This window comes from Oncorhynchus gorbuscha, linkage group LG10, assembly GCF_021184085.1.
Source record: "Oncorhynchus gorbuscha isolate QuinsamMale2020 ecotype Even-year linkage group LG10, OgorEven_v1.0, whole genome shotgun sequence".
In the NCBI taxonomy this organism is placed as follows: domain Eukaryota; kingdom Metazoa; phylum Chordata; class Actinopteri; order Salmoniformes; family Salmonidae; genus Oncorhynchus; species Oncorhynchus gorbuscha.
Genome location: NC_060182.1, coordinates 25,980,957 through 26,003,474, shown reverse-complemented (window position 1 = coordinate 26,003,474; position 22,518 = coordinate 25,980,957). Strand labels below are relative to the sequence as shown.

General features: G+C 45.1%; 1 protein-coding gene across 1 annotated transcript; it reads right to left on the bottom strand.

Moving 5' to 3' along the window:
• Positions 1-1,027: 1,027 nt before the first annotated feature.
• Positions 1,028-20,634, bottom strand: LOC124045057 (basic salivary proline-rich protein 4-like). Its single transcript, XM_046364278.1, has 2 exons — positions 18,858-20,634; positions 1,028-1,169 (listed from the first exon to the last, which is right to left on the bottom strand). Exon 1 carries the CDS (start codon positions 20,608-20,610, stop codon positions 18,970-18,972), a length of 1,641 nt encoding a protein of 546 aa, XP_046220234.1. The 5' UTR covers positions 20,611-20,634; the 3' UTR covers positions 1,028-1,169; positions 18,858-18,969.
• Between the last annotated feature and the right edge of the window lie 1,884 nt (positions 20,635-22,518).

The window sequence follows — 22,518 nt, the reverse complement described above, 5'->3', positions numbered from 1 at the left end:
CTCAGTTCTGCCCACAAATGTTTTATAGGATTGAGGTCAGGGCTTTGTGATGGCCACTCCAATACCTTGACTTTGTTGTCCTTAAGTCATTTTGCACCACCTTTGGAAGTATGCTTGGGGTCATTGTCCATTTGGAAGACCAATTTGCGACCAAGCTTTAACTTCCTGACTGATGTCTTGAGATGTTGCTTCAATATATCCACAGAATTTTCCATCCTCATGATGCCATTTATTTTGTGAAGTGCACCAGTCCCTCCTGCAGCAAAGCACCCCAAACAACATGATGCTGCCACCCCCGTGCTTCACGGTTGGGATGGTGTTCTTCGGATTGCAAGCATCACCCTTTTTTCTCCAAACATAACGATGGTCATTATGGCCAAACAGTTCAAACAACAAAGGACATTTTAATTTTAATTTTAATGACTCCAACTTAAGTGTATGTAAAACTTCCAACTTCAACTGTTGATGCCAAAATAGTTGGGAAGATATTTTAGATGTACCGATTCCATGGCACACGGTTTGTATCACATCTGTCTCTATTGCCCTATTGCCCTATTGCTCTATTGCCCTATTGCCCTACTGCCTACACATGCTTGTCATCTAAGAATATACAGTATGACTGGGAAATGTCTTTCATCCCCCCACGACGATCTGAAGTCAACAACAACCACTGTGTACAGGAAGTTAGCATACTCATTTACCCATGCACACACTTTATAGTTCTCATCTAATTTTCACCCTACCCCCTCTAGTCGCTCCCCCTTCCTTACCATTCTGTGGACCAACTAAAAATCCAATAAGGTCCATATGAAGAGTGTATGGAAGTGTCTTACATTTATGGACCTCAGTGGCAGATATCTCTCTTTCTCCCTCTCTCCGTCCCCCCAACTCTCTCTCTAATCCAGGACTCCAGGCCTTTATAGAGGACAGATCAATGGAGATAAAGCCAGGGCTCCGGCTGCAACCTCGTTAAGTCAGCGGCACTTTATGGGAAGTATTTTATTCCTACATGAGATTTACAGGCAAAACACACACACAAACACACATTCATGCACATACAAACACACAAACAGACACACACACAAAACAGAGGCAGCAGGCCTGGAAAACCAAGCAGGAGTAGTTTCTCCAAGGACAAGCAGCCCTGGCTGGGTCACATTCCCCCGGATCTGGAGAGAAGGGATGGAGGGCGGAGTGGTGGAGGGACAGAGGAGAAAGTAAGGTGACATGGATTATCAAATTACTGGTATCCCCAGAGACTAGCTGATCAAAAATAAACAGAGAGGAGACTGGGAAGAGATGTTCCTGAAGCAGTGCACTACAGTACTCTCTATGTCAGCCACAGAATGCTTCGAGAGAGATGTTAAACAACCATCAATATTGCAATACACAAAGTTAAGAGTGGGGAGTTGCAGTGTGTTTTGAACTGCGTGATGAATTATGACCAATTTGATGCACAGACAGTGTAATGCAGCAAACTTGTATGGCTTGCAATTTCCTTCATAACATTGTAAATATTGCATGGCATCTAAAAATGACATAGCTGGAGTTAAATTGGTTGAATAAGTTAGGAGCTGGCCTGTGCCGGGCGTTTGGGCATTAAGGGCGTGGACAGGTGGTTCTGTATGGGTTCTGTATGAGGGGAGATGAGGAAGAGGGAGGAGCATGAGGAGGAGGATGGGAGAAAATGAGGAGAGGGAGGAAGAAGAGGAGGAGGAAGGGGAGAAAGAGGAGCAGGATAGAACCATGTTGAATTATTGATGGAGATGAGATGTGCTCCAGTGCATGATGGCCCTCCATTATGAGAGCTTCTGCTGCCTCTCTCTCAGCCTCTATTTCTGTAGGCCTCTCCTCTCCGGGACAGTGAGTCTGAGTCACACACTGAGAACAGCAGCTTGCAGGCCCTCCCTCTACCACTTGCAGTCTGCCTGACCCAGACTGGGCACACTCACCTCAGTCATTTGGAACTCTGAATGGACACTGAATCCTGAGTTTAGAATGGGTAATAAATAGGATATAAGATGGTTTAGGATACACACAGGGTGCTGTCAGAGAGAGGTCGTAAATTCCTGGTGGAGATTATCTCCTCATGGCCACAGTATAGAGACGAATAGAGTGAATTTTCATAGAGAACAAAGGAATTTCTTCCACCTCACAGAACTTGAGGTCCGAACAACATTTATGTTCTGGAGAAGTTATAAAAGATTGGTGAAGAATGCAGCTACAAACTGGTCCGTTTGGTACAATTTTGTTAAACTCATGGGAGACAATACGGCCACATTGCCATAACACTGTTTATATAATAGCCTCAGATATGAGGTTTACATCTTAATTGTTGTATAAGATGAATGAGTGAAGATGATACTGTTTGTAAAATTGTGTAATGTGATTTTGGACTGTTTAATAAAGGAAACTTCAATTCCCTTTTGAGTTTAACTAAATCAGAGGACCGCCCATGAGCCCTGTTAGGGTCGGGCATCCTGGGACAGGCCCTTTTCTGCAACTCCCGAATAAAATAGAATTTCTCAATGGACCATGTTTCCCTCAATTACGAGAGGACAAAGGTTGCAGACCTGCTTACCTCGATAACGAGAGGGCCAAGGTTTGAGTAGATGGCTGAATCTTTGAACCATACCACGTGGTTAAACTCTTAGACTATCGATACCGACAGAATAAGAACAAATCTTTGATATTGATTACTGGTCTGCAGCTAGGAATTCGGTATCATTGAACGCGAAGACCGACAACCGTCAAAACATCTATCCATAACGACATGAATGAATGTCACTCAACTATCCATTCTAACCACGACAGAGAGGGCGGAAAAACTCTCCAACAGAAACAAACTTTTCAGAGACCCCGATGACACACTGAGCGTAAATATAGATAGAGTGGGGCAAAAAAAGTATTTAGTCAGCCACCAATTGTGCAAGTTCTCCCACTTAAAAAGATGAGAGGGCTGTAATTTTCATCATGGGTACACTTTGACAGACATGACAGACAAAATGAGAAAAGAAAATCCAGAAAATCACATTGTAGGATTTTTAATTAATTTATTTGCAAATTATGGTGGAAAATAAGTATTTGGTCACCTACAAACAAGCAAGATTTCTGGCTCTCACAGACCTGTAACTTCTTCTTTAAGAGGCTCCTTTGTCCTCCACTCGTTACCTGTATTAATGGCACCTGTTTGAACTTGTTATCAGTATAAAAGACACCTGTCCACAACCTCAAACAGTCACACTCCAAACTCCACTATGGCCAAGACCAAAGAGCTGTCAAAGGACACCAGAAACAAAATTGTAGACCTGCACCAGGCTGGGAAGACTGAATCTGCAATAGGTAAGCAGCTTGGTTTGAAAAAATCAACTGTGGGAGCAATTATTAGGAAATGGAAGACATACAAGACCACTGATAATCTCCCTCGATCTGGAGCTCCACGCAAGATCTCACCCCGTGGGGTCAAAATTATCACAAGAACGGTGAGCACAAATCCCAGAACCACACGGGGGGACCTAGTGAATGACCTGCAGAGAGCTGGGACCAAAGTAACAAAGCCTACCATCAGTAACACACTAAGCCGCCAGGGACTCAAATCCTGCAGTGCCAGACGTGTCCCCCTGCTTACGCCAGTACATGTCCAGGCCCGTCTGAAGTTTGCTAGAGAGCATTTGGATGATCCAGAAGAAGATTGGGAGAATGTCATATGGTCAGATGAAACCAAAATATAACTTTTTGGTTAAAAACTCAACTCGTCGTGTTTGGAGGACAAAGAATGCTGAGTTGCATACAAAGAACACCATACCTACTGTGAAGCATGGGGGTGGAAACATCATGCTTTGGGGCTGTTTTTCTGCAAACGGACCAGGATGACTGATCCGTGTAAAGGAAAGAATGAATGGGGCCATGTATCTTGAGATTTTGAGTGAAAACCTCCTTCCATCAGCAAGGGCATTGAAGATGAAATGTGACTGGGTCTTTCAGCATGACAATAATCCCAAACACACCGCCCGGGCAACGAAGGAGTGGTTTCGTAAGAAGCATTTCAAGGTCCTGGAGTGGCCTAGCCAGTCTCCAGGTCTCAATCCCATAGAACATTTTTGGAGGGAGTTGAAAGACAGAGTTGCCCAGTAAACAGCCCCAAAACATCACTGCTCTCGAGGAGATCTGCATGGAGGAATGGGCCAAAATACCAGCAACAGTGTGTGAAAACCTTGTGAAGATTTACAGAAAACATTTGACCTCTGTCATTGCCAACAAAGGGTATATAACAAAGTTATGATAAACTTTTGTTATTGACCAAATACTTATTTTCCACCATAATTTGCAAATAAATTCATAAATCCGACAATGTGATTTTCTGGATTTTTTTTCTCATTTTGTCTGTCATAGTTGAAGTGTACCTATGATGGAAATTACAGGCCTCTCTCATCTTTTTAAGTGGGAGAACTTGCACAATTGTTGGCTGACAAAATACTTTTTTGCCCTACTGTATTGATTGCAATTGTTCCCGAATGAGTGAGCATGAGCATTCATGTGCAAAGGATTAGCATTTCAATTGTTATAATTATCACCTGTGTTGTCTTATCTCAGTCGACCCCCACTTCCCTTTTGTACACCAAGCCGTGATGCCGGTTTAGCCCACTCGGGCACATTCCCCTCATTTCTTGTAACCATATTTACTTTGTTTGTTTGTGTGTGCACTTCTGTGATTGTTTAGTTAGTTAATAAATAAATGACAATTGATGTATGGGTGACTCATAGTGAAGACTGGGTTCGTGCAGATAACCAACTATTTACGGCGTTTGGAATGAGCCTAACGTGAGGTAAAATAAATCATTCATTCATCAGAAGACGATTGATCAGATATGAAAAATATCTGAAAAGTTATATTAGGAAAATTATAACTTTGTAATCTGAATATTTTCCTTGGTTCCCCGACTTCCTAGTTAATTACAGTTACATGATTAATCAGTTTAATCATGTGATAATAATTACAGAGAGTTATTTGATAAAGCTTCATCTTCAGTTTAATGATGCCAAAGACACAACAGTATGTGTAAGGATATAGGATGTCATTGTCATGTTTTGTCTTATATTGTCTTGTCATTTTGCTTTTCCTTCTGTTCGTTTTCCCCCTGCTGGTCTTTTTAGGTTCGTTCCCCTTTTTCTCTCTCCCTCTCTCTCTCTCTTCTCTCTATCGTTCCGTTCCTGCACCCAGCTGTTCCTATTCCCCTAATCAATCATTTAGTCTTCCCACACCTGTTCCCTATCTTTCCCCTGATTAGAGTCCCTATTTCTCCCCTTGTTTTCCGTTTCTGTCCTGTCGGATCCTTGTATATTGTTCACCATGCTGTGTCTTTGTATCGCCCTGTCGTGTCGTGTTTCCCTCAGATGCTGCGTGGTGAGCAGGTGTCTGAGTCTGCTACGGTCAAGTGCCTTCCCGAGGCAACCTGCAGTTCATGATCGAGTCTCCAGTCTGTTCTCGTCATTACGAGTGGAGTTGTTCTTTATGCTTTATTTACCGCTCCGAATTGTCTAGGAGTATTGAATATTTACTTTACTGGATTAAAGACTCTGTTTTCGCCAAGTCGCTTTTGGGTCCTCATTCACCTGCATAACAGTCATAAGGATATAGGATGGTTATAAGGACATAGGATTGTATAAGAATATAGCATGGTAAAAGGATATAGGTAGGTATAAAGATAGAGCATGGTATAATGACATAGGAGGAGTATAATTGTATTTTTTCAATTCTTTATTTAACCAGGTAGGCCAGTTGAGAACAAGTTCTCATTTACAACTGCGACCTGGCCAAGATAAAGCAAAGCAGTGCGACACAAAAAACAACAGAGTTACACATGGAATAAACAAGCGTATAGTCAATAACACAATAGTAAAAAAATAAAGTCAATATACAGTGTGTGCAAATGGCATGAAGAGGTAAGGCAATAAATAGGCCATAGTAGCGAAGTATTTACAATTTAGCAAATTAACACTGGAGTGATAGATGTGGAGATGATGATGTGCAAGTAGAAATACTGGTGTGCAAAAGAGCAGAAAAGTAAATAAAAAACAATATGGGGATAAGGTAGGTAGATTGTATGGGCTATTTACACATGGGCTATGTATAGCTGCAGCGATCGGTTAGCTGATGTTTAAAGTTAGTGAGGGAAATATATGTCTCCAGCTTCAGAGATTTTTGCAATTCATTCCAGTCATTGGCAGCAGATAACTGGAAGGAAAGGCAACCAAAGGAGGTGTTGTGTTTAGGGATGACCAGTGAGATATACCTGCTGGAACACGCGCTACGGATGGGTGTTGTTATCGTGACCAGTGAGCTGAGATATTGCGGAGCTTTACCTAGCAAAGACTTATAGATGACCTGGAGCCAGTGGGTCTGGCGACGAATATGTAGCGAGGGCTAGCCGATTAGAGCATACAGGTCACAGTGGTGGCTGGTATATGGGGCTTTGGTGACAAAACGGATGGCACTGTGATGGACTGCATCCAGTTTGCTGAGTAGAGTGTTGGAGGCTATTTTGTAAATGACATCGCCGAAGTCGAGGATCGGTAGGATAGTCAGTTTTACTAGTGTATGTTTGGCGGCGTGAGTGAAGCAGGCTTTGTTGCGGAATAGAAAGCCAATTCTAAATTTAATTTTGGATTGGAAATGTTTAATATGAGTCTGGAAGGAGAGTTTACAGTTGAGCCAGAGACCTAGGTATTTGTTGTTGTCCACATATTCTAAGTCAGAACCGTCCAGAGTAGTGATGCTAGTTGGGCGGGCGGGTGCGGGCAGCGAACGGTTGAAAATCATGCATTTAGTTTTACTAGCGTTTAAGAGCAGCTGGAGGCCACGGAAGGAGAGTTGTATGGCATTGAAGCTTGTTTAAAGGTTAGTTAACACAGTGCCCAAAGAAGGGCCAGATGTATACAGAATGGTGTCGTCTGCAGATGGATCAGGGAATCACCCGCAGCAAGAGCGATATTGTTGATATATACAGAGAAAAGTGTTGGCCCGAGAATTGAACCCTGTGATACCCCCATAGAGACTGCCAGAGTTCCGGACAACAGGCCCTTCGATTTGACACACTGAACTCTATCTGAGAAGTAGTTGGTGAACCAGGCGAGGCAATCATTAGAGAAACCAAGGCTGTTAGGTCTGCCGATAAGAATACTGTGATTGACAGAGTCGAAAGCCTTGGACAGGTCGATGAAGACGGCTGCACAGTACAATATTTTATCGATGGGAGGTTATGATATCGTTTAGTACCTTGAGCGTGGCTGAGGTGCACCCGTGACCAGCTCGGAAACTGGATTGCACAGCGGAGAAGGTACGGTGGGATTCTAAATGGTCAGTGATTATTAACTTGGCTTTCGAAGACTTTAGAAAGGCAGGGCAGGATGGATTAAGGTCTATAACAGTTTTGGTCTAGAGTGTCACCCCCTTTGAAGAGGGGGATGACCGCGGCAGCTTTCCAATCTTTAGGGATCTCAGGCAATACAAAAGAGAGGTTGAACAGACTGGTAATAGGGGTTGCAACAATGGCAGAGGATAATTGTAGAAACAAAGGGTCCAGATTGATCCCAACTGATTTGTACGGGTCCAGGTTTTGCAGCTCTTTCAGAACATCTGCTATCTGGATTTGGGTGAGGGAGAAGCTGGGGAGGCTTGGGCAAGTTGCTGTGGGGGGTGCGGAGCTGTTGGCTGGGGTTGGGGTAGCCAGGAGGAAACATGGCCAGCCGTAGAGAAATGCTTATTGAAATTCTTGATAATCATGGATTTATCAGTGGTGACAGTGTTACCTAGCCTCAGTGCAGTGGGCAGCTGTGAAGAGGTGCTCTAGTTCTCCATGGACTTTTACAGTGTCCCAAAACTTTTTGGAGTTAGAGCTACAGGATGTAAATTTCTGTTTGAGAAAGCTAACCTTTGCTTTCCTGACTGGCTGCGTGTATTGGTTCCTGACTTCCCTGAAAAGTTGCATATCGCAGGGATTATTCTATGCTATTGCAGTCCGCCACAGGACATTTTTGTGCTGGTCGAGGGCAGTCAGGTCTGGAGTGAACCAAGGGCTATATCTGTTCTTAGTTCTATATTTTTTGAAAGGTGCATGCTTATTTAAGATGGTGAGGAAAGCACTTTTAAAGAATGACCAGGCATCCTCGACTGACGAGATGAGGTCAATATACTTCCAGGATACCCAGGCCAGGTCGATTAGAAAGGCCTGCTCACAGAAGTGTTTTAGGGAGCATTTGACAGTAATGAAGGATGGTTGTTTGACCGCGGACCCATAGCGGATGCAGGCAATGAGGCAGTGATCGCTGAGATCCTGATTGAAAACAGCAGAGGTGTATTTGGAAGGCAAGTTGGTCATGATGATATCTATGAGGGTGCCCATGTTTACGGATATTGGGTTGTACCTGGTGGGTTCCTTGATCATTTGTGTGAGATTGAGGGCATCTATCTTAGATTGTAGGACTTCCGGGATGTTAAGCATATCCCAGTTTAGGTCACCTAACAAAACGAACTCTGAAGATAGATGAGGGTCAATTATTTCACATATGGTGTCTAGGGCACAGCTGGGAGCTGAGGTGGGTCTATAACAGGCGGCAACAGTGAGAGACTTATTTCTGGAGAGATACATTTTAAAAATTAGAAGCTCGAACTGTTTGGGTATAGACCTGTAAAGTATGATATAGGATGGTATAAGGATATAGGATGGTATAAGGATATAGAATGGGTATAAGGATATGGAAAGGGAATAAGCATATAGGATGGGTGTAAGGATAAAGAATGGTATAAGGATATAGGATGGTATAAGGATATTGGATGGTATAAGGATATAGGATGGTATAAGGATATAGGATGGTATAAGGATATATAGGATGGGTATAAGGATATGGAATGGGTAAAAGCATATAGGATGGTTATAAGGATATAGAATGGTATAAAGGTACAGGATAGATATAGAAGCCTGAAAAAGAATAGTAGCTCATCCATATTCATGAGGCTGCCACCTTATTTTTGTTCTCGTACTCTTCCAAACGTTTATCTTGCTTTCCCCAAGTCAATCATTATGCAATCGGAATACAGAATAAATGTCACCCAATTATCTCATTCTGCACAGTCTTTTGTGTGAGAGAGAGAGAGAGAGAGAGAGAGAGAGAGAGAGAGAAATGAAAAGGCATTTGAAGCAAGGTAGAAGTCTCTTTCCCGTCACTCTCTTTGTTGGGACAGTGAGAGAATTAAGCCTAATAATTAGCTAATACTTACTGTAGTTCAGTGACACACACACACTGGACTTAAGCGCCTCTCTCAGTCAGTCTTCTTTACAAGCCCAGCCATGACTGTGACAGCTGTTCACCACTTCCTGCTAGTCTATTTCCAGCCTCTTCGTGACAGGGGTTCAAATAGGACAGTAGTTCTATCAGCGCTTTCATCACACACACACACCCACACACACGTGCCGGAGAGCAGGATTACACACATTAAACACACACTTATTAGAACACACACAAACATAGTCATTAGCACAGTCACATGCACACACACTCTATCACGCAAGATGGATTAGTCATCCATAATGGTGATTATTACATACATACTGTAGACACAATTCACAAACAGAGCCTTCGGAAAGTATTCAGACCTCTTGACTTTTTCCATATTTTGCTACGTTACAGCCTCATTCTAGAATGGATTAAATAAATAAAACATCCTCAGCAATCTACACACAATACCCAATACTGACAAAGCAAAAGCACGTTTTTAGACATTTTTGCAAATGTATCAAACCTAAAAAACAGAAATGTCTTATTTACATAAATGTCTTATTTACATAAATGTCTTATTTACATAAGGATTCAGACCCTTTGCTATGAGACTCAAAATTGAGTTCAGGTGCATCCTATTTCCATTGATCATCCTTGAGATTGGAGTTCACCTGTGGTAAATTAAATTGATTGGACATCATTTGTTAAGGCACACAACTGTCTATGAAAGGTCCCACATTTAACAGTCCAGCAAAAACCAAGCTATGAGGTCGAAGGAATTGTCCGTAGAGCTCCGAGACAGGATCTGGGGAAGGGTACCAAAAAATGTCCCCAAGAACGCACTCCACCAATCATGACTTTATGATAGACTGGCCAGATGGAAACCACTCCTCAGTAAAAGGCACATGACAGCTTGCATGGAGTTTGCCAAAAGGCACCTAAAGTCTGACCATAAGGACCATAAGGAACAAGATCTCTGGTCTGATGAAACCAAGATTGAACTCTTTAGCATGAATGCCAAGTGTCACGTCTGGAGGAAACCGGGCTCCATCCCTACGGTGAAGCATGGTGGTGGCAGCATCATGCTGTGATGATGTTTTTCAGGGACTGGGAGACTAGTCAGGATCAAGGCAAAGATGAACGGAGCAAAGTACAGAGAGATCATTGATGAAAACCTGCTCCAGAGCACTCAGGACCTCAAACTCACCTACCAACAAGACAACAACCCTAAGCATACAGCCAAGACAACGTAGGAGTTGCTTCGGGACAAGTCTCTGAATGTCCTTGAGTGGGCCAACCAGAGCCCGAACATACATCTCTGGAGAGACCTGAAAATAGTTGTGTAGCAACGCTCCCCATACAACCGAACAGAGCTGGAGATGATCTGCAGAGAAGAATTATAGAAACTCCCCAAATACAGGTGTGCCAAGCTTGTGGCATCATACCCAAGAAGGCTGTCATTGCTGCCTGTAACGGTTTTCTTCTGGTGAAAGAGAGGCGGACCAAAATGCAGCGTGGTTAGTTTTGTACATCTTTAATAAAGATGAAAATACAACAATCTACAACACAAGAAACGTGAAAAAAAAACAGTCCTATCTGGTTCCACAAACACAAAGACAGGAACAATCACCCACAAGAGACCTAAAGAATATGGCTGCCTAAATATGGTTCCCAATCAGACAACGATAAACACCTGCCTCTGATTGAGAACCACTCTAGGTAACCGTAGACTTACCTAGAGTACTACTCTAACCACAATCCCATAACTACAAACAAACCACATAAATCCCCATGTCACACCCTGGCCTAACCAAAATAATAACGAAAACACAGAATACTAAGGCCAGGGCGTAACACTGCCAAAGGTGCTTCAACAAAGTACTGAGTAAAGGGTCTGAATACTTACATGAATGTCATATTTTAGTTTTTATTTTAAATTAGAAAAAATGTATAAAAAGATGTTTTGGGGTATTGTGTGTAGATTGATGAGAACATTTTTAAGATGTTTTATTTTTTTATATCACATATTATGGCCTACCTTTGACCATTATGGGCCCTGGTGACAGGTAGTGGACTTGTAAAGCCTCTCATAGTGGTTGGTATGTATTTTGTTACCTGTACCTGACCACTAACACAATTAAGTATATTCCTTTCGCGGCAATTTCTAAGAATGTAGAATTGACCATTATCTGACAAAAAAAGTATCACTAGGTGTATGTCGCTCGTCACTACTTCACAGAAGAGCCATTTATAAATCCTTTTTTTTCATCAAAATGCATTTTTTTTGCAGAAATGCCTTCTGGAACATGTGCCTTAATAACAAAGTTGTATGCCAACAAATATGAATAAAATTGTTTAATTACGAGCCTAGTTGGTTTAGCCACGGAAAAAGGGGGCAACCTTCCAGCTACCCATGATTGACTAAGATAATGAGTGGGTTGGACATGCCGAGAGATGGTCTGCCATGTAGCATGCTTCTGTCTATAACATGCACTGGGCAGTATGTGTAGGTAATCCTTTCTAACGCAGCTTTTTTTAAAGATATCACGTAGTAGAACTACATAAGTGTTGTTCTCCACTTTCTGGACGACTGAGTCTTGAGTATGATAGCTAAGGAGATGGAGAAAATGATGGCATTTGATTGGAAATATTCAGACGGTGTCGAAAAGAGAACACACAGAATTCTATTGTATGAAACAGCTGTCTCCGGATTACATCTTCAAACTAAGGGCAACCATGGCATCTGGGACAGAGAGGGAGGAGCGTCCATCCATGTATACGGGTAAGATAGTCTCGCTAGCTACATTTTCAGATATTACACATTTCGAATTGTCAGAAATTAATTTTCGTTTAAAGTTAAAGTGTACTGTTAGCTAGCTAGCTACAGTTAGTGTTAGCTAGCTAACTGTAGCTAGCTAACATGCGCTAACGTTACGTGTATGATCTGTGAAGTAATATAATTTGTATCTCAGGGCCATTCACATTGCTACACTAGTTGCCTTGCTAGTTAGCTGATCGGTTAGCTAACTGCAGATTCATCCAGGGTAGTAACGTTATGAGTTGGGATTATGGTTAATTGTTTAGTTAGCTAGCTACATGTCTAAACAAAAGACTCCACTATGCAAGTAAGCATTTCAATATAATGTTAATGATGTCACTGCGACAACTGTTGATAGGTGTAGTTGGTAAATTCATTCTGGCTATCTACTCTGATTTCAGCGCCCTCTCGTCTGAGTGTACCAGAGTGCAGAATAACTGCCGAATTTACGAATGCTTAACACCCACTGAATAGGGCCGGTGTAAGTAAACGTTGGCAAAAAAGTGTAATTAAATTGTTGCCAGCAGCACAGTTGCAGTCATCAACGCTCTGGATAACATAAAGACAGCCTAACCTGCTCAGCTAGGGCGAGTAAAATGGTCAGAGTGAGCTGTTCTCTCGTTTGTGCCTGGAAGTAGCTAGCAAGCTTGCAAACGTTAGCCAGTTAGCTTGCGTGGTTGACTGTGGTTGTTAGGTCAGAACGCTCAGATCAACCCTACTCTGTCACACCCTGACTGTAGATTGCTTTGTATGTTTCTATTTTTGTTTGGTCAGGGTGTGATTTGGGTGGGCATTCTATGTTTGTATGTCTTGGTTTTGTATTTCTATGTTTCGGCCAGGTATGGTTCTCAATCAAGGACAGCTGTCTATCGTTGTCTCTGATTGGGAATCATTCTTAGGTAGCCTGTTTTTCCACTTTTAGGTGTGGGTATTTCTGTTTAGTGTTTGTTTCACCTTGCAGGACTGTTTCGGGTTTTCCTTTTGTTATTTTTGTATTCAGTGTTCAGTTCCTTATAATAAAGATGAACACGTATCCCGCTGCATTTTGGTCTGACGATTCCTCTTCTTCCGATGAAAGCCGTTACATACTCCTTGGCCAGAGCGTCCACTGTCCAATTTATAACCGGACAATCTGACAACACTCTGAGTTTACGAATGCCCTGAGCACACTCTGGCACTCCAGATTAAATGCACGAACACAGCCCTGGTATAAACCAGCCTTTAGTCTTGAAATATTTGGTTGTTTAGTACATGGCCTCGTGAATTCTTAAAGAAATGGATGGGGGCCCTCCTGAGTAGCGCAGCGGTCTAAGGCACTGCATCGCAAAGCTTGAGGCATCACTGCAGATCCGGGTTCGATCCCAGGCTATGACGCAGCCTGCTGCAACAGGGAGACCCATGAGGCATTTCACAGCGTTGTCCGGGTAAGGGGAGAGTTTTGTGCTTTAGCGACTCCTGTGGCGGGCCGCGCCCATGCATGTTGACATGGTCGCCAGTTGAAAAGTGTTTCCTCCGACACATTGGTGCGGCTGGCTTCTGGATTAAGCGAGCAGTTTGTCAAGAAGCAGTGCAGCTTGGCAGGGTCGTGCTTCGGAGGATGCATGGCTCTCGACCTTCGCCTCTCGCGAGTCCGTACGGTGGGACAAGACTGTAACTACCAATTGGGGAGAATTAAAAAATAAAATGTTTAAAAAAAGAGATGGGTGTGGCTAAGGCTTAAGAGGGTGTTAACGATGTTGAATGGGTATTGACAAAGAAGAGCTCTCCAGTAGGTATACCAAAACATTCAAGAGCAATTTTCTCAAAAGTGAGGTTACAAGTTTATCAACTTCCAAAGCAGAATTACTTTCCCATTTTTCCTCAACTGTAGTGTATGATATACACATTTATATCTCTAAGTCTCTACTTTTATCCAATGTAAAAAACACCATTTCAAATGTTGCTACATAAGACCGAATCTCGCCGGTCGGTCACAAATAAAACACCTTCTTTAAAAAAATATGCATTTCACATCTCTGTGCTGCACTAAAAGGTTTATTGTTGCCTGAGAGTTTATGAAAATGACAGTGTAATGTGATGTTTCTCATTTCAGCATGAAGTGAAGGGTCGCATTGGGAGCGACTCAGACATATTTGCTAACGAGAGGGCAGTATGCTACAAGGTCTGATGAGTCAGTTGGTGTGTGTGTGTGTTTCTCTGTGTGTATGCGCATAAATGTGCACTTGTACTGTATGCATGCGTGTGCGTATGCAGGCTTGCTTTTATGCTGCCTGCAAGAGTGTGTGTGAAACACAGTGTGTCATCATTCCAGTCCCTCTGGATGACCAGCGCTGGCTGTGATGCCACTGTCCCATCCTCCCTGTCCTCTGTGCTATTTTCTTTCAAGCCCTTTCATGTTTCATTACAGGCTGCATGGGAGAAGGTTGGCTGCTGGATCAACCACGTCTCCACTGAGCTCCACTGAACTACACTCAGTTCCACTGAGCCCACTGAGCCACACAGCTCCACTGAGCTACACTGAACTACACTCAGTTCCACTGAGCCCACTGAGCCACACCGCTCCACTGAGCTACACTGAACTACACTCAGTTCCACTGAGCCCACTGAGCCACACAGCTCCACTGAGCTACACTGAACTACACTCAGTTCCACTGAGCCCACTGAGCCACACAGCTGCACTGAGCTACACTGAACTACACTCAGTTCCACTGAGCCCACTGAGCCACACCGCTCCACTGAGCTCCACTGAACTACACTCAGTTCCACTGAGCCCACTGAGCCACACCGCTCCACTGAGCTCCACTGAACTACACTCAGTTCCACTGAGCCCACTGAACTACACTCAGTTCCACTGAGCCCACTGAGCCATACAGCTCCACTGAGCTCCACTGAACTACACTCAGTTCCACTGAGCCACACTGAGCTACACTGAGTTCCACACTGAGTTCCACACTGAGTTCCACTGAGCCCCACTGAGCCACACTGAGCTACACTGAGTTCCACACTGAGTTCCACACTGAGCTCCACACTGAGCTCCACACTGAGCTCCCCACTGAGCCCCACTGAGCTACACTGAGTTCCACACTGAGTTCCACACTGAGCTACACTGAGCTACACACTGAGCCCCACTGAGTTCCACACTGAGCCACACTGAGCTACACTGAGCTCCACACTGAGCTCCACACTGAGCTCCACTGAGCCACACTGAGCCCCACTGAGCCCCACTGAGCTACACTGAGCTACACTGAGCCCCACTGAGCCACACTGAGCCACACTGAGCCACACTGAGCCACACTGAGCCACACTGAGCTGGTGGAACTCACGACGCCAGGACAGCGGAGCTCAATCACTGACACCTGAAACCCCACCTCTTTAAGGCTAGGTTAAGTAATCCCTCTCACCCCACTGAGTTTTAGATGCACTATTGAGCTGTCCCACTGGATGCCCCACTGAGCCCCACTGAGCTAGCTCCCCGTTCCACACTGAGCCACACTGAGCTACACTGAGCTACACTGAGCCCCACTGAGCTACGCTGAGCTACACTGAGCTACACTGAGCCCCACTGAGCTACACTGAGCTACACTGAGCTCCACACTGAGCTACACTGAGCTCCACACTGAGCCACACTGAGCTACACTGAGCTCCACACTGAGCCACACTGAGCTACACTGAGCTCCACACTGAGCCACACTGAGCCCCACTGAGCTCCACACTGAGCCCCACTGAGCTACACTGAGCTACACTGCCACAAAGGCCACTCTGTGGTAGAGAAAGGTTCACATCTGAATGAATTTACAATGAATCCTGCGGGTGCAGAGAGAGCAGGAGAGGGACGTTTTTTGTCACTCTCATAAGAGGGTACAGGAGTAAAGAGATGTTGGTGAGGAAAGGGAAATGATGAAAAGCTCCACAGTGAGAGAAATCCCACATGGTGAACGTTTAGCCACATTTGTTACATTGCGATCTACTTCTGTCAGTTCATAACAACACAGCATAAGACACATTTCTTTCCCAAGTGAATGAGCAAAGGATTTCACAATCTCTCGATGTATTAAATCAATCTTGAAAAACATGGAGTGAAGACCATGTGAACAACCTGTAGCTAATCCTAGTATTCTCTCTCTGTAGCTCTCTCTCCATCTAGTATTTTCAGTACTGAAACGCTACTTAACATTGAGCAGCCCACAACCCACTGCTCTAATCTGTATATCATTATTAAGCCTGGAGTGGGAGGATTCAGGATGAAATGGAGGAGGATGCCAGGACTTTGGCCATTGGTTGAGATAAAGTGCAATGAACACATTTTGTTTAGTGACATGCATTTGAGGGAACTGCAAAAAGAAGGGGCAGAGAGAGAAGAAGAGTGCTTGATTAATAATTCAGAGGATGTGCATTATAAATAGTGAGAGATTAAATATGTAGTGGAGCAGTGTACTGTACCCTCACTACCCTCCAGACCCGGGTTCAAACACTATTTGAAATAGTTTATCTGAGCTTGATTGAGCTGTCCTGGCACAATGGAACCAACGGAGGAGTCACAATGATGAAAACTGCCGATCTGGTACTCTGGACAGACTAGAGGAAATGCAAAAAAAAAAACATTTGGGCTGCTACCCTCCACAGCCCTCCCAAGGTCTAGCTAGCTGAGTAGGAGAACAGTCAACAGGTTTTGTTTGGTTCCCCCCAGCCTCCCATTCTTTAGTTTATCCTCCCTCCCTCCCTCCCTCCCTCCCTCCCTCCCTCCCTCCCTCCCTCCCTCCCTCCCTCCCTCCCTCCCTCCCTCCCTCCCCCCTTTTTATTGTGGTCCCCCAGGAGCTCTCCCTCTGGACTCGCCACGTGACCCAGCTATAGCGTGCTCTTTCCAGAGTCTCCTCCACAGCCTGGCTCTCCATCATTTTCAGGAGTGCTGCGTAGCTCGCAGGCCATGACAGGCCTCTCTTCTACTGACAGCTAGCCTACTGAAGGTTCTGCAGTAGCCCGCTACTCTTGAAAGCTTCCTGCCCTCCTTTGTTTGAAGCATAAATTGAGCCGACATTCAGCAAACCGCCTCTGCCCCTTTCTTTCTGTGCGCCCCTAACAGTTTGAATGGGCTGGGATTCCTCTTGGTGTATATTACTTGATTCAATGCATCTTGGTCCCCCACGCAGTCACCAAGGCTGTACTCTGGAATCTATTTATAGCCCGGCCATTATCTGTAGTTCTGACTGGAGGGATGAACATACAATGCAATACTGGCTCTGGCATTGACCCACTGTACTGTACAATATTCCCCACAGACCCTTGGGTAGCACCATGTTAACTCTATGATCTGCAACACTTACTGTTGGATCAAAAGGAGCAATGATTTCATGATCTCAATAATCTGAAATACAAATCATAATGTAAATAATGAAGTTATTTCAAGGTAATATTTAGGATGAAATTGTATCTCACAAGCTCCCATATTTCACAAAGCTATCCATCACCAAAACACGGCCAGTAGGTTTGACTGAATTCAAACCCAGGGACATAAATGCCACTTTATGGTTTCTCCTAGGTTGCTTCTGCTAGGCTGTGAGTCCAGTGTCAGCGTGGAGGATTGAAAACACCCATTGATTGGTACACTGTAACAGCACCACTTTACATTCTGGTCACACTCACAGATGAAAGCCTGATCCTCCTTGAATCAAAAGGGCTGCATTATAGCGGGAAATACATCTCCCATCTCCGAGCCTTTAATTGACAACCTACAAATATGCACAATGTTGATTTACTCAACCTTTTTCCCAGCTTTTTCCAACAACCCTAATGTCCATTAAGGAGGATTTCTGACCTGGATCTCTTTAGAGAGGGATCTCTTTAGAGAGGGAGAGAATATAATATAAACTAATCCTAGTTCTTATCCTCACCATCCGTTTATGGACGATTTACTAAAGTATTTAGGACAATGAGGAGAGATTTCACCTCTGTATTGCCTACCACACAAACGAGTAGTATAGAATATAGAGGTTGTTTCCGGGACACAGATTAAGCCTTGTCCTGGACCAAAAAATCTCCATCAAAAAATGCTTCTAGGTCCAGGAGTATAGCTAACGTTGGCCATGACTTACTCCCGAAAATCTCCATCAAAAAGAGAAGCAACCTACCAGGCAGGTACAGTACAACCACAAAAGGCCTAGAGACTGAACATCCCTAATGGGGATGGTTTTACTAAGCCATTCAACAGCTTCCTCTACTGTGTCTGTCCATCTACTTTCATCCCTTGCTCCAGCCCTTCACTCCACCGTTAAATCTTTAGTATGCGCATGCAGTGTTCTCAAGGTCTGTGTGCTGATCTATAGAAAAAGGTGTGCGAGGGGAAAAGTGCCTGCTTTGGAGAGTTTCATTATCAATAAATGGAACAATTCTATTGAATACGAAATTAATGGAAGAAAAAACAGAAGTTTTGTGTTCCCCACGCTCCCCTTTTGACCAGGTATTCAGAAAGAACCACTCGCCAAAATGGAAGAACTGCCTCTATCAATTGGGAAGGCAAACTAATAAGTGCGAGGCAGACATGGTGGAGATGTAAACCTGCTAAGACACTTTTAGGTGTGATTACTGTGAAGAATTGAGCGAGCTGAGCGAGCTGAGAGAGAGCGAGAGCGAGAGAGAGAACGAGAGAGAGAGAGAGAGATAAGAGATAAAGAGAGATAAAGAGAGATAGAGATAAAGAGAGATAAAGAGAGATAAAGAGAGATAAAGATAGAAACATACAGAAAGAGAGATGGAAAGTCTTGCTTACCTCCAGGTGAGGCGCGGGGTTGAATCCACATAGGTTGCAGACCTGAGTGTGGCACTGGGTGCAGGAGTTGTAGCTAAGCGGCTCAGTGGTGCTGCCGATGTTGAGCTCCGTCTTACACAGGGGGCATTTGACTTTGGGCTTCTCGGGCTCCACCAGGTTGGGAACGGGCTCCTGTCTGGCCGGCTGCTGCTGTTGCTGTGGTCCCTTCTGATGATGCACAGGTGATTGCTGCTGTTGGGGTGCTTTCTGAGTTGATGTATGTGGGCCACCCATTTGTGGTGCATACGGGCCACCAATCTGAGTTGGTGTGTGGGGTCCACCCATTTGCGGTACATAAGGGCCACCAATCTGGGGTGCTTGCGGGCCACCCATCGGGGGTGCATGAGGGCCACTCACCTGGGGTGCATGAGGGCCACTCACCTGGGGTGCATGAGGGCCACCCATCTGGGGTGCATGAGGGCCACCAATCTGGGGTGCATGAGGGCCACCTGTCAATCTGGGGTGCATGAGGGCCACCAATCTGGGGTGCATGAGGGCCACCTGTCTGGGGTGCATGAGGGCCACCTGTCTGGGGTGCATGAGGGCCACCTGTCTGGAATGGTTTGGCACCAGGAGGTCCTTGTTGTTTGTTGGAAGGCCCACCCCTGGCAGGGGAGGGCTGGGTGGATGGTGTCCCTGAGAGGGGGTCCACAGAGGCCAGGGTGCTGGCTGCCTGGTTGAGGAGCGATGCCCCAAAGCCAAACAGTTTGGTCAGGCCGTCCTGGGGCGGTTGCCCCTGGGGAGCGGCGGGCCGATGGGAAGGCGACGAGCCGGCGCTGGCGGCCTGGCGGCCGCTCTGGTGCAGCGAGGAGCCTCGGCCCAGATCTGGCTGGGAGGGTGCCTTGGCCATGCCCACCAGGGGGACTGCCCCAGGATGGGGAATCCGGGGCTGGCCGGGACCTCCAGGCCCTCTCTGGCCATATGGGATGTGCTGGGGGGAGCTTGTCGTTGACCCAGGCAGGGAAGCAGAGCCGGGTATAGGGTGACTCTGTAGGCCAGGAGAGGTCTGTGGCTGATGCTGAGCTTGGGGTTTGGCCTGAGGCTGGTGCTGGGACTGGGATTGACCATAGAGCTGGGATTGACCATATGGCTGGGGCTGAGGTTGGCTTTGGCCGTAGAGGTGTTGCTGGGGTTGGGATTGACCATATGGCTGAGGCTGAGTTTGGCTGTAGGGCTGTTGTTGGGGCTGGGATTGGCCATAGGGCTGTTGCTGGGGCTGGGAATGGCCATAGGTCTGAGATTGACCATGTGGCTGGGGCTGAGTTTGGTTGTAGGGCTGTTGCTGAGGCTGGGATTGGCCATAGGGCTGGGGTGGAGTTTTGCCAAAGGACTGGGGCTGGGACTGACCATAGAGCTGGGACTGGGATTGGGACTGACCATAGAGCTGGGACTGGGATTGGGACTGTCCATAGGGCTGGGACTGGGATTGACCATAGGGCTGGGACTGGGATTGACCATAGGGCTGGGCCTGGGGCTGGGATTGACTATAGGGCTGGGATTGACCGTAGAGTTGGTTCTGGGGCTGGGAGTGGGGTTTTGACTGTGGTGGGGGCTGGGCCTGGGGCTGAGGCTGGGGTTTTGGCTGGGCTGCTGGCTGAGCTGGCTGAACAGGTGGTGGCTGGACTATGGGTTTGGCTTGGTGGGATGGAGAGTGGATCTGCTGCTGGCTCTTGGAGCGTGGGGTGGTCATGTCAATGCCCAAGGCCCTCTGCATCTGGCAGTTGAGACAGAGCCACTCCTGTACCTAGGGAAGACAAACAAGATAAAATAGTTTGTTAACAACACAATTACACCGATTAATTTCTGCTTTTTCATCTTTTATAATGAAACAAGTAACTGGGCCACTCAAGGACATTCAGAGACTTGTTCTGAAGCCACTGTTGCATTGTCTTTGCTGTGTATTTAAAGTCATTGTCCTGTTGGAAGGGGAACCTTCAGTGGCGCTACAAAGTATTAACTTAAATGGGGGCTGAATAATTTTGCACGCCCAATTTTTCAGTTTTTGATTTGTTAAAAAAGTTTGAAATATCCAATAAATGTTGTTCCACTTCATGATTGTGTCCCACTTGTTGTTGATTCTTCACAAAAAAATACAGTTTTATATCTTTATGTTTGAAGCCTGAAATGTGGCATAAGGTCGTAAAGTTCAAGGGGGCCGAATACTTTCGCAAGGCACTGTATCTGTTAAACCATCTGGTGCTATGCAGAATATCAGAAGGGGAGGAGGACAGAATGGAACATTGTTTTCTTATGTGAATGTGTCTTTAACTATTCTTAAAACATGTGAAGGGATGGCGTGATTAATGGGGAACCAATTAAGTGTCTCCACAATGTCTGTACGGCAGTCACTCCCTCCTTTTCCCATTGGGGGAGGAGTATGGCAGTGTCTGTAACCATTTTATGTCCCCTCTGATGTTGCACTTATCTTGAGATAGTATATGACTTAGAGGCTCACTCCCCACTTGTCCAGGTGTGGGGAGAAGAGGGGGTTTAGTTGAGATGGGAGAATATAATTGTTGACAATTGATATATGCCATTGGATGAGGTAATGTTTTTGTACTATGAAGTACCAGGAACGAGATTCAAACCTCGTCTTAGAGACCAAACTGAACGATAATTTATAGCTAATGCTATCTGGCTATGGGATACTCCTCTCTCAAGTAAAAGGCCCTCTGTGAAGTTTTCCTAAGATCTGTGGTTCGTCATGTAAGTTGAGAGGGGTGTATCTTGGCTATAAAAGATATTGGTATTCTTTTGTAGGGACTCTCAGAATTCATTATAGACACTGAATTGATCTGAGAGTCAAAGGGCTATAGTGAAGCTCATATTAGTAAAAGAGGAAATTTAAGTATAACTCTGGTGTGTGGTTTCCAACTCTCGTCATTTAGTAATACAGGAAATTACAATGACAGGCTGTAACGTAACAAAACGTGGAAAAGGGAAGGGGTCTGAATACTTTCTGAATGCACTGTACAAGTGAATTGTGTCTATGTATGTTTTCATTGTCCAAGTCTTGACCTATGGGACTGCTGGACTGTCCGTTAACACGGTATGTTTTTATCTGTCTGCCCCAGCCTCAAACTCAGCCCCTGCGTGTAGCTAACTGACCCTCTCTGCCCATTCATTGCCATATACCCATTGTTGTTGTCCTAGCTGTTTACCCGTTGTTGTTGTCCTAGCTGTTTACCCGTTGTTGTTGTCCTAGCTGTTTACCCGTTGTTGTTGTCCTAGCTGTTTACCCGTTGTTGTTGTCCTAGCTGTTTACCCGTTGTTGTTGTCCTAGCTGTTTACCCGTTGTTGTTGTCCTAGCTGTTTACCCGTTGTTGTTGTCCTAGCTGTTTACCCGTTGTTGTTGTCCTAGCTGTTTACCTGTTGTTGTTGTCCTAGCTGTTTACCCGTTGTTGTTGTCCTAGCTGTTTACCCGTTGTTGTTGTCCTAGCTGTTTACCCGTTGTTGTTGTCCTAGCTGTTTACCCGTTGTTGTTGTCCTAGCTGTTTACCCGTTGTTGTTGTCCTAGCTGTTTACCCGTTGTTGTTGTCCTAGCTGTTTACCCATTGTTGTTGTCCTAGCTGTTTACCCATTGTTGTTGTCCTAGCTGTTTACCCATTGTTGTTGTCCTAGC